We start from the raw sequence: 13154 nt of genomic DNA, 5'->3' as shown, positions 1-13154 counted from the left end.
CAAGACACAGACAAAACCATTGTCTTCTGGCCCCATTTATAGTCAGAACGGAGAAGAGCTATTTAACAGCAGAACAGAGGGGCTAGAGAGGATGAAAAAAGTGAGCACAAAAGGTCCAACTCCCCCACACATTTGCATTAGAAAGCACAATACCAAATGTCAAATATTTGGTCGTAATTGTTCTTTACCTCCATGTAATCAGATAGAGCAGCTGCTTTCATCATGCACAAGAGGGGCATACATGGCCCTCATGGAACTACACTTCTGCGCTTCAATCAGGAGCACAACTACATTTTTAACCACTTCAATTAATTTCCTTTTAATGGTCCAGTGATGTCACTTTTGAGAATTACTGGCATGAATAGCAGCTGTATGTACTTCAAAAGTGAGCTGCGGCAGCTTGTAATTCAAAGTGTATTTGAAATTTGGGTGCTGTCCTTTGCTGAGCAGCAGCAGAAAAAGAAGAAATTGGCCCACTGATGCTGTAGGATAATTTACACATTTTCTTGTAAAGGCTAGGTACAGATGGGCTAATTGCCCTTTATGTTCTCTCAGTTGCAGGAGCCTTCTGGAAAGGCAAAGCCGAATCAACGTACATGTAACAGAAGCGTATAAAACAAGAGGATCTACTTCAGATATGTAAAATCCCAGTTAATTGGTTAAACAGTCAACCACCTCCAGCCCCATTGGTTAACCAGAACTGGTAAGCCTCACCTATTAAGGGTGAGGCTTACTGGTTAACCATTCATATCCCTCATCTACATCTCCACCACCCACTACAGCTATTAGCACATAAGACTATGAGGTGGCAATTAGCCCTCAGACTGTAGGGCTGTGTCTACATTGGCATGATTTTGCGCAAAACCAGCCACTTTTGCGCAAAACCATGCTGCCTGTCTACACTGGTGGGGAGTTCTTGCACAAGAACAGTGACGTTCTGAAGTGTGAAATCAGGGCTTCTTGCGCAAGAACTTTGATGCTCCCGCTCAGGAATAAGCCTTCGTGTGCAAGAGGCCAGTGTAGAGAGGCAACATGAATTTTTTGCGCAAGAAAGCCCGATGGCTAAAATGACCACCAGAGCTTTCTTGCGCAAGAGAGCATCCACACTGGCATGGATGCTTTTGCGCAAAAGCACATGCCAGTGTATACGCTCTCTTGCATTAAAAGTATTTGCGCAAAATCTTGCCAATGTAGATGTAGCCTAGAAAATTATATAAAAGGGACATTCAGGCATCGTCAACTACCCCTAGGGCACGTACTAGTATTCCTGCTGTTTCACAGTTAACTTGTGTATAGAAATTCTTGTGACGCTCACTTTGCTTCCAGCGGAGTGACTATTCTTGCATATGACTAGCAGGCTTGTAGGGCACCAATTACAAAGTAGAAACCTTTCAAACACTTCCAATCCTCCTAAGGAAAGAATAGTGTTGAATGGCTTAATTCCTAAATTGATAATATGTAGTTCAGTGTTTTCACAGCTTTGGCACCAACTGTATGAGTGTGTGTGAAGTTATGCAGAGTGGGCGATCTGAAGAGCCTGTCACCAAATGAAAGCTTGGTCTGTCTCCAAGGTGAAGGAATAGCAGAATACATCTATGGGGAGAAAACATTTTTCCATTTACTCATACAGCACGAAATGCAAAAACATTGCCCTTCCTTTCTCCCAAAACCCAGGGCTTTCCTGTTCATTTCTCATTCCAGTTAGAATTGCTCTTGATTTTACAAACCTTACAGCAAGATTTCTACTTTAGCAGGTGACTTTCTACTCTCTTTCAACCCCTTCTATGTCTCCCTATTCAGATCTCTGGGGCTATGTCTACACTGGTGGGTTCTTGCGCAAGAACGGCTGTTCTTCTGCAGAGCGTCCACACTGTCTGCCTGCTCTTGCGCAAGAAGGCAATGTGGACACCTGGCAGGGGTTTCTTGCACAAGAAAGCCCTGCGGCTAAAATGGCCATCAGAGCTTTCTTGTGCAAGAGAGTGTCCAAACTGCCATGGATGTCCTTGCACAAAAGCACATGGCAGTGTGGATGTGTTCTTGCACAAGAACCCGCCAGTGTAGACATAGCCTGATTGTGTAGGTGCCACCTTTTCTCTTCTGCAGCTCTTGCCATCTGCAACAGCCTTCCACTCTTAAATTCTATGAAAAAAAGATCTGTTCAGCATTGCCTGTGCACCTACCTGCATGTCAACCACTGTTTGTTATTGTAATGGTATTAATCTCTGCAAAGCATCTGAGATAAAGAACACTACAATTCAGAGCTGCATTGTACAACTGGAGCAGAAGATAACTAGTTGTGTTGAGGGATTCTGAATTTTGACCAGTGTTTCAAAGTCTGGAACAAAATTTTCAACACTGCCCTCTGTATTTGGATCCGGGCTTTTGATTTGGCCAGACTCCCTAGTTTTTGAAATCCACCTTTGCCCATAAAAGGAATTTTAGTCAAAACTGAATTTGCAAAATAATATTTTATTAATGAAGAGTAAGAAAGAAACTTCATTGCATGAAACATCCAAAATAACTGCTAGAGCCGTGACTAAGTTCTTTAACAGCTGTACAAGGTTTTCCACAGGGGAGTAGTACAAATTTCTGTAAAGATGGCTGAAAATACCAAAAAGCACCATGCAGACGACATATACAGAGAAGCTACACAATAAAACAGTCTTAAAAATACACAAAAATCTGTACATCAATGATTTTAAAAAGCCATGCATTGTGTAGCTCTAGGGGGAATTAGGGATGATCGTACAATTCATGAACAAAGGAAACCCCATAACTCTAAATCAGGTACACAATTGGCCAGTTTCTGCTTGCAATTTCATCTCTTCTTTTCTTAAGGGGAAGGAGTCAATGAGCGCAAAGAGCTGGGCAGCAGTAGCTGGGAAGAGGTAACGCTCTTTGTCCATGCCGTGCTTGTCCATCACCACTACATTGAAATTATAATGTGGGATGCGTAGCAACAACCTGAAAAAAATCAAGAAATCTCATTTTGAACATCATCATTACCGTACAGCCCTGTGACTGTGTAATATGCTGGAAAGCAGCATGGATTTGGATGAAAAGGAGAGTGGGAGTGGCCAAGTTATCGGGGACAGAGTTTCAAAGTGTGCACCACAGCTGTGCTGCTTTTGGAGATGAGGTCTGCAGGCAATACAGATTCTAGCATGCACTATAGTCTTCCTCTTAGAGCACACGGGCAGGTGACACTTAGGGACTTACAGGTACTGCAGGCTGTGTCACTATATTAAAGAAAGGTAAGGCAGCTGCAAACTGTTTCACTGTAAGCCAGGAATAACCGCTGGGCAAGTGGAGAGCCAGGTAGGGATGCACCCATAGGGCACAGCAGTGTCTTTACTTGCATCAGCAGTGCCTGGCCTTCTATTTATACACTTCTATTTATACCCGAGCTTGGGAAAAGGAGTGATGCTGTGTGGCTACGTCTAGACTGGCATGATTTTCCACAAATGTTTTTAACAGAAACGTTTTCCGTTAAAAGCATTTGCGGAAAAGAGCATCTAGATTGGCACGGACACATTTCCGCAAAAGCACTTTTTGCAGAAAAGCGTCCGTGGCCAAACTAGACGCACTTTTGCGCAAAAAAGTCCCAGTCGCCATTTTCACGATCAGGGATTTTTTGCGCAAAACAAATCTGAGCTGTCTACACTGGCCCTTTTGTGCAAAAGGACTTTTGCCCGAAGGGGAGCAGCATAGTATTTCCGCAAGAAGCACTGATTTCTTACATGAGATCGTCAGTGCTCTTGCAGAAATTCAAGTGGCCAGTGTAGACAGCTGGCAAGTTTTTCTGCAAAAGCAGTTGCTTTTGCGGAAAAACTTGCCAGTCTAGACACAGCCCTTATGTACTCCGCACGCTGCCAAAAGGAGCACGCACTGTAGCTGTTCCCTAAGAATCTGCTCCCTAGAAGGTTTGCCAGTGGACTTGAAAGAGATGATGCCCAATCTGGCATGACTGAGCAGTGAGTGTAACACATCATGTACAGTTGCCGCTCTGCTTGCCCTCCCCCACAGCAACCACTGAAAGGGAAAAATCTCACCCACTCCCAGTCCAGCCTAACTGCAGTTAAAGCAGCCCAGGCACCTCTGTAACTGCTGAATGCCACAAACAGGCCAGGCGAGGCCACTGTGGTTTCCCATTTGAACTGCCCCTGCCTGTGGCATTCTTACAAACGGGACTTCAAAGGCAAACCGCTCCCAGGCTGGTTGCATCGTTCAGCAGCACTACACACACTGGGCACCGACACAGGAGTTTCTCATTTCAGCCTTTAATAAAGACCCCAACTGCCTGCAAGACAAGCAGACATAACTAGGGCTGGAGGGGAAGAGAGGAGCAAACTATCACAGATGCTCCAGTGCAACTCTCTACACACCTTAGTTTTAAATGTCATTTGTGAAATCAAACTGCTATTACGTGGACAGGAAGGAGCACTGCAAGGCCTCCGTCTCTGGGCCAGGAACAGTGCAAACTATAAGCCAGAGAGACTGTTTGCTCTGCAGAGTGTACATTCTAGGCTGTAGTCATTGAACAGGACTAGTGTCACACCACTGACATGACTGCTTCTGTCAGGACTCCTTTAGCAGGAGAAAGTGATGAGAAGAGTCTCTCTCACTGCTCTGACCACCTATTTTTCACAAGCAGCAACAAAACAGAGAACACAGAGAGAGTCAAATATTCACAGCATGTTTCAATAGGAAGCATTTTGAAGTGCTAGTTCATCTGTGCATTTTGTTGACATTCCTTCTACAGAGAGCGAAGACCAGCTTACAATGAATTTGTAGGACAGGTTGAACCTCTCTAGACCAGCACTTTCAGGACTTGATGGTGACAAACCAGAGAATTTACCAGACCACAGGAGGTCAACATTGTCTAGCAATATTACCAACACTCCCACTGCTTACTGGGCTCTTAGAAGACATTTAGGGGTATATTAGAGCTAAATAACAGCACAGAACACCTGAGAGCCAGGACTGGTGGCTGTAACCACTGGTTCCCGTGGTCTCAAAGTTTGGCCACACCAGATGTCTATATGTGGACATCTGGCTCACTATAATCCTGCCAGACCCTGGATGTTGCTGGACTAGAGTGGTTGAACCTGTAGCTGGATCACAAGTCCAAATGAACTCTGAAACTTAGCTGTACTACAAGTAGTTACCCCCCCCCCCCGATAGTAACCCCCCTACCTCAAGATATTATTCAGTACTACCCAGTCTATATAAAATTCATTTTTGGAAGTAGGTCAATGATGTGTATTGTTAGATCCTTTTCACACAAATACATTTTATGGCCTCTGTTAAATTTGGATAAACAACATTCTGCTAGAAAAAGGATCCAAGAAACAAAAAGGAATATATTCCATCCACAAGGGCTGAGGTGTGACTGAATGACAATGAGACTTTTCATTTTACCTGAGTTGTAAAGCAAGTGCTGGAGGCAACAACTTTACTCCTATTCTTCCTATCTGTGCTGGAAAGACACCAACCAATTCGATCACTGTAACATGTCGGAGGTCTAAACCACATTGCTCTGGCTGAAGGAGTCAAGAGAAAAACCAGGAATATACATCATGACTGATCTTTATTGGAACAGTTGTTTACGTTAAATCATTAAATGCATAATAATGTGATGTTCTACCGAGAGTTCAAAATCCTCGTTTCTCTTAAATAGCTGTTATTTTAGAAGTCAGCAGTGAGAATTTAAGAATGTTTTCTGGAGTTGTGAAGGTGGCAGTTCTGTTATTAATGGATACTTAGTTTATTAAAAAAACGAACTGAAAAGATGCCAATCTATTAAAAATTGTGCCAGCTCTTTACTCTGGCACCCAAACAAAGAATGTGAAATGTGAGCCTGCTATAGAAAAGTGTTCTCTTATGCCAAATTGTCTGAGGATCACAAAGAGCAGTGGGGAAAAAAAGATTGCATCACGTAAATTTAACCGGGTAAAAAGGTCACCTAAGAATTGAGAGTTTGGTTGTATTAGCTAGATAAGCCACTCTTGTTTTAAATATAAAATAGTGAAACATGATTAAATGGTTTTCTGACATCACACAGCTGGCTTCTGGAATAAATGGGGGGAAATCAGAGTTAGAGCAGAAGTCCAGATTTGCAAGCAACACAATTATCACTGCTGAAATTTGGGCCAGTGGTGCCAGGCAGTAAATGTACAGTCTGTACGGCCATCAATCATGCAGTTATGACTCCATTCCCAGCTGGCAAGCAATGTCACTCTCTTCTTGTCCATCCTTAGCGCATGTCACAAACTCTGTTAGTGGCCTGAATAACATTTACAGTTAGGTAAACCGAGGCACAGTTAGGGAGGGATTTGCAATCTGGCACCCCAGGGCTATTAATTTCAATGGGAATAACTGAGCCTGTTATCATTCCATGTCTTTGAAGCAAACACCACAAACATGTTTCTCTTCTGTAAAGACTGATCTTAGTTTACCTTGAGAAAAACACAATTACAGACTTTATTTTAAATAATTTGGGGCTCCTTCTGCACGCCCTAGAAACAAGGCTATGTTGAGACTATATTGTTTTGCTGATGACTATGCTGGATTCAGCACTCCTTTGATTACTAGTGTATTAGTTACTTCTGCAGACAGCCAACACAAACCTCACCAACAATGACTGGAATTTCCCTTAAAATCCTTCAGGAGTTTGGTAAGAATTGGATGGAGACGTAGGTATTTGCTGGTTATGAGCACATTCATTTCTCTTGGGAAGACAGGATAGGGTTAAAGTAGATCCATGTGAAGGCCAATGTTTGGTCCATGGATCCCAGGGAACTCTACTCTGCCCGTGAGTAAGAGTGACCCAGTTTAGAGCAATGTTGAAAATGATGCTATTTCAGAGTCTTGCATTCATTTTTACTATAAAACTAGCAGCACTTGGGCCAGATCTCAGCATTATAAATTGGCAGAACTCCATTGCAGTGAGAGGACAAGTCAATGAAGATTGATTGATTCATAGCAAATAAGGATCTGGCTCTCTTGAACTTTTTTTTCAAAATCTAGAAAAAATGACCATGCCTTACCTGTAGCATTCCCAATTGCAACCTGTAGAAAAAGTTGGCTGCAGTAGGAGTTGATACAATAAGTAGTCTCCGTTTCTCATAAAACTGATCCAAAAGTGCTGCTGCAGTTCTCACAGCGACGTTAATATTCATAGCTGAATTAAAAAATAAAAACCATGGCGCACTCAGAAGCAGATTCATTTTAAGCAGCAGGCACAGCTATCAGCTGGAGACACGTGCCCTGAGAAATAGGCAGGAGCTAGGTATGAATGTGAAAAGGCCAAAGTTCAAGGGTGCAATCCTGGTCCCATTGAAATCCATGCCGGCTTTGCCGTAGGCTGCAATGAGGCCAGGATTTCAAACAGTCTCCTTTTCTCTCTAAGGCCGTCTATGCTTGGAGCTGGGACTGTGACCTGCATCTCCAACAGATGTATGTATACTGGCTTTCACTGATGTAGTGCTCTCAAAATAGCAGCACAAGCAGCAGCGCGTAGAGCTAGCTGCCCCTGCCTATAAACCCACTTGGAGCCTGTGGCTAACTCATGGTGCTGCTCACTGCTCCCTCTGCTACCATGGCTACACAACTATTTTTAGCTTGCTAGCTGCATGAGAGCTAGCACAAGTGTGTCGCTAAGTGCAGACATGGCTTTAGTGCCACCCAAACCTATAGAAGCTTTTATGGCAATGAAAAGTGAATGAGCATACGAGGCTCCCTCCCACACAATAGGAACAGTAGGGAAAGAAGAATGAATCTGTCTCACTGCACCTGAGGTCCAGCTTCTCTCATGAGTACAATACTAGAGCCAGGCTAAGAGAAAATGGACTATGAAAGATAAGCAGCATGGATTTATTGGGGGGGGGGGGGAAGAAAAGTCAACAGGATGAACTACATTGGTGGGGGGGTTGTTTTAGAATAAGAAAAGGAGTGGAAAAGGGGTAGGTATAATACACTGTGTCTTTTAGTATTTAGCATTTGAAATAAATACTTGTGCAAAATTGGTGCCAATCAACTTGGCTAATTAGCAGTGTTGTGACCTGAAAACTGCCAGAAAGACAAGTAAGGATAATTACGGACAGAAAAGTATCTAACTGGCGAGTAAAGATTTTTAGTGACACTCTATAGGGGGGAATGACTCCCAGAGTTGGCACAGGATTGTATCATATTTAACAGCTTCCTCAGTAATGATCTGTAAGAGATTATATAAAAAAGCAGCTCATTAATGAATGTTAAAGGTGCCACTAAACGGTGTTAGCATGAACCAGTGTAATGGGATCTAGAGAGGTTAGGATTATGGACAGAAAATAAGATTCAGCTGGGAAAAATAAGGCAATACCTCTAGATAAAAGAGACACCAAACACAAACATACAATAAGAATAGGCAACAGGAAACAATCATGCTGACACAGCATGAGGGAAGATAAAAAACAGCAGGCTAGAGCTGAATTGCAAAGTGATCTGATAGCAAAAAATAACCCGTGCAGTTTTCAATTGTATACATAGGTACCACGTCATGGAGAAACAAAATGTAGACTGAGCAGATTTTTTTTTCCAGATGGTAGGACATACCAGACTGTAGAATACAGACAGGCTGAACCTTTCAAAACCAAAGACTTTGGTCCAGCAACATCCATGGTCCAGCAAGATCGTGGATGTTTGTGGACCGAAGACCCGCCATGGTTGGGTGTCTAGTGGCAGGAGGAATGGCAGATGAGAGCCCAGCTAGGGCCGGGAGTCCAGCTGAGACAGTAGCAGAGGGGCCAGCATTGACCTCCTCTGGTCTAGCAAACATTTGGGACCAGCCAGGTCCTGAGGGTGCCAGACCAGAGTAGGCCAACCTGTAGTTTCATTTGGCAAATAGTGGGATCCTGATTGCTTGAGGAATTCAAAATTTAGCCTGGATTGGAAATCATTACCCATTTTTTTTTTTTTTTTTTTGATTCTGTGAGGATCCTCCTCCCCTCGTTTTTAAAAAACACAAATTTATGGTCAGTCCTGCACAACACTGGGCACATTTCTAGAGCTTAAGCAGAACTGATTTGAAAGCATCTTTAGGAATCTATTATTATTCTATTCCTGAAGCGGCAATGGAGAAATTTTAAAAAGCACTATGCACAATACTTTTTAAAGCTGTCCGATTTCATGATTTTGGATAACATTTTCAATCATGCATGAGTAACTTTGATGTCTAAGTTACATGCCTAAGTCACTTAGGTGCTTTTTGAAATTTTACCCTCTGTCATTAATATGGTTTCAACTGGCCACTAGCTTGTTTTCCATTCCTTTTTTAAAAAACTGTTGTGTAATGTTGCTGGGTGCAATTAAATAGTCACTATGTTCTACTTTAGTGCTGGCTGTAATGAGACCGGAATGAGAAGCTTGTAAAGATTTTTGATATAAAAGGCACCATGTAATTGTAAGGTGCTATCCTCATCTAGGGATAAAGTTGCAAAAAGAGGCAACTTCTATAAAGTTGTAGAAATCAGCACAAATTGGTGGATCTACGTGTGTGCACTTGTTACTTTTAAGGGATAAAAACAATGTGGCTTTACCTTCCCACTCTCAATCCAGTAACAATCATCATATTCCAAATGCCAACTGAGATCTAGTTTGAAAGACTTGCCTGTCCCCAGTGTCACTGTAGGGCATTCAGGAGTCAAATGTGCATGGATAATCAATTTTATCAGCAAAAGACCTGGTTTCTAAAGAGTGCTATGTTAACTAGAGGAGAATAAAAGAAAACTCAAAAGCCAGAATAAGGAAATCTTTACACACACAATACCAGTGGAAGAAAAAGAAGAGAAAGTCAAACTTACAAGGAGATGTGACAGAACTGATGTGAAGGAAGTAAGAAGCTTTTAGGTAATTAACAGCAGAGCATGTTGGCTTGTCTCTGTCATCTTCAGTACACTGTATGCTCCAAACCATTACCGAGAGACTTGTGAAACCTGCTACAGGTGGCTATTCATTAGCAGAACTATCCAGGTTGGTTCTATACACACCCAGGGACAGCCTTTGAACAAATGACAACATCTGTGTCATACGCATAAGTCATGAATCTGTGTGCAGTGTCACAGGCAAATTCTTTGTGCAATTAGTACAAGCAAACCTGTTTGCTGACCTTACAGGAGATAAAGTACTCACGTACGTGTACAGGTTGGCTCCGTTCCTGACCAGCCTAAATTGTACTGGCACACTCTGGCTGGGCTTCCCTGCAATTCATATCCACCAATGCAGGAAAACTCACATGTGGCACCATAGTTATCTCCATCCCCTGTACATTTTATGTAGCCATTTTCTGGAGCATTCAGTTTGCCACAGCGCCTAACTTTAAATACAAAAAAAAGACAGAACATCAAATAATCCCCCATCTCCGGAGCAGTGCTATTAATAAAATTATACTATACTAATAGTAAGGTGACATTCTGGCTCTTTGATTTAATACCAGCTTTCAAAGAAAACCAAGCACTTACTGCTTTTTTAACTTAGCTACTATGTTCAGCTATTGACGCGTGGATCATGTGTGCATACACACAGATTTATGTGTCAGTGACATGGGGTTGGGGAAGCTGAGGTTGGAGTTGATGTCCAAGTTGGAAGAGACCTGCAGCTTTCAACTCTGTGACCAAAACAGCTGTTCTCCCTGACAAATAGTCTCCCTGTAGTTTGTCAGACAACAACCTTGTCTGACATGTCTGAGGAAGTTCACCTCCACTGACTCACCTGCTGATCAACAACTATGGGAATAGGTGTTGGGGGAGACATGGACCAGGGAAGGCCTGGATAATGGGAGGAAATGGAGAGAGGAAGCGGAGGAGACACAGATTTGGGAAGCAGAGCTGCTGAAGGGCAGGAGCTGATTGGTAGAACTCCTACCTGTCCCATAGACCCTTATCTGACTCCTCCACAGATCTCAGTTCCCTGGCTCGCTAATGCTCAACTGATTTGAGCATTTTCAAGTGACGTGAGACAGAGAACAATCTGCCAGGGAGGTAAATGTACACACATGCAGAGATTATACAGAAGTACTGCTCCTCTCTTAGATCCTTAAATAAATATTGATTGGTTTTGTTTATGCAATTAGACATTGTTCTTACCTTTGACTTTAACGAGAAATTTGCAAGTGCCTTTGTTCTCTGCTCTGTCATACACAGTGTATTGGATTTTGTGGTCCCCTTCTGGAAAATGTGAACCAGGGGGAAGGCCTTTCAAAATCACACTAAAAATGAAATAAAATAGACCAGATGATCAGAAATTAAGTACAATAATATTTTCTACTGGAGAACCTTTAACAATCTTTGGGTCGAAAGCTCTTCTGTCATTGGGGAACGTTTAGATTGTCTGGCTATAGAATGACAGAAAACAAGATGAGGATGATTGGCAATGCCCATGTGACGGGGCAGGCACAGGGTCCGCGCCGCCCCGCACTGAGACGGGGAACCCGGGAACAGGAGCCCCGGCCGAGGCGGCCGTCGGCCCGCCGCTTTCCCCGGCGCCGGGCGATGACGTCCCAGGAGGCGACGGGGAGAGCGCGGAGAGGGGCGGGGCCTGGAGTCACGGGACCACGCCGGCCCCAGCGTCCGCAGGGGAGCGGGCCGTCCAAAAGGCGCCTGGCCATGGACCGGGGGAGAGGAGCGCCGGAGGCAGGACGGAGGAACCGGGCCCGTTGGGAGACCCTGGGGAGGAGAGACGTTACCCGCGACGGCTGAAGCCCCACCCGAGACAGGGGCTCCGGGTGAGTCTGTCCCCTTGCTGGGAGGGGGAAAGTGCCGAACAACCGGCCGGGAAGAAGTGACCCAGGGCGGGGCCGTGGTCCCCGCGAGTGGAGGGTTTGGGGGAACGTAACCCCCTCCACTGACTAGGGACTAGCGTCCCCGTCTTAGGGCCCTGGGTCGGGGCTCGGAGTGAGGGAGGGCCCGAGCCCCCTTCCCGGCGTCTGCGAGCCAGTGCGGGCTCTGACATCCCACACGGTCGGTCGGGAGCTAGGATCGGACAGAGGGCCAGGAGTCCGATCAGCTGGTTAGGACGAGGGTCACCCGAACTCGGGGTGACCACCAGGACACGGGGTTACAGCCCACAAAATTTAAGACGAAGATGATTGATTGGCAGAGTCTACAATATTTAAGAGCTAAAGTCACAACAACATAGCTACTCCCAGCAAAATTATCCACTACTTTCAACAGCTAAGAGCTAGTGGCATTACTGTAAGACAGTTGTCAATGGCATTTTATTCATTTATTTGAATTTCAAGTAACAGTTAAACAAACTCATGCCTTTTTCCTTTCCATGGAACCAAGAAAACTTGGATGGAGAATTTTGATCAACTGAGCCTCACTCTTGGTAACGGAAGTAAACTGTACAAGATCTGAGCATAGGTCAGGGCTAGTAGAGTACTATCCTTTGTTTGCTTGCATGTTTGTCCTAGGATATGAGAGAGAGAAAATGGATGATGAAATATCTTTTATTGGACCAACTTCTGTTTGTGGAAGGTATAAGCCTTCAAGCTCCACAGAAATCTGTGTACCTCGGAAGCTGACTTCTCTCACCAGCTGAAGTTGGTCCAATATAAAATATTACCTCGCCTATCTTGTCTGTCTCGTTTTTTAAAAGTTATCTGCTAAGACTGCAGTATGCCTTTTGAGTGCTACTTATAAGGTTACCTCTCTGTGCCAGACTACACACACAAAATGGGTCAGGGGAATCAAGATTTAATTTCTTCTTTTCCGTAGTAGAAAAGTAGGGATCTCATTGCAGGCTTCCGCTCAGTTGCTCATTCCCATCCAAAGTATATCTTATGAGAATTCTAAACTCTCATGGACCAGGGCCAGACTAAGTATGGTTCAAGTAGTACTGGATCCACCCAGGTCCATAATTTTACCTCAAGAGCAAGCCCCCTCCAAGCCAGAGTCTCAGGGCTCCATGCCCGGAGCTGCCTGGCTGGGGGAGGGGCACTTCTTCCTCAGTGAGAGAAGCAGCTTCCTGCTGAGGATAGAGCAGCCAGTCTCTCCTAGCCAGCAGGGACACGTCCCCTCCCTTCCAATGTGCATTACTTTGCTTTATCAACACTGAATGTCATCGGCCATTTTGCTGCTTCATCACCAAGTACACGAGATCCTTTTGAGCTCTTC

The 13154-nt window shown here is 44.2% G+C and overlaps 1 protein-coding gene across 2 annotated transcripts in view; it reads right to left on the bottom strand.

The window, feature by feature from the left end:
- Window positions 1-2449: 2449 nt before the first annotated feature.
- Window positions 2450-13154, bottom strand: part of SRPX (sushi repeat containing protein X-linked) — a 74276-nt gene continuing 63571 nt past the window's right edge. For both annotated transcript variants that reach the window (XM_006133935.5, XM_006133936.5), the window contains 5 exons: window positions 11124-11245; window positions 10175-10354; window positions 7050-7183; window positions 5422-5543; window positions 2450-2964 (listed from right to left, as the gene is read on the bottom strand). In XM_006133935.5, the coding sequence (XP_006133997.3) occupies window positions 2784-2964; window positions 5422-5543; window positions 7050-7183; window positions 10175-10354; window positions 11124-11245 (739 nt within the window). In that variant the 3' untranslated portion in view covers window positions 2450-2783. The remainder of the gene's footprint in view (window positions 2965-5421; window positions 5544-7049; window positions 7184-10174; window positions 10355-11123; window positions 11246-13154) is intronic.

This window comes from Pelodiscus sinensis, chromosome 1 (genome assembly GCF_052426305.1).
Source record: "Pelodiscus sinensis isolate ZL-2025 chromosome 1, ASM5242630v1, whole genome shotgun sequence".
Lineage (NCBI taxonomy): Eukaryota > Metazoa > Chordata > Testudines > Trionychidae > Pelodiscus > Pelodiscus sinensis.
Note: the sequence above shows the minus strand (reverse complement) of the source record. Positions and strands in the feature narration are given on the sequence as shown.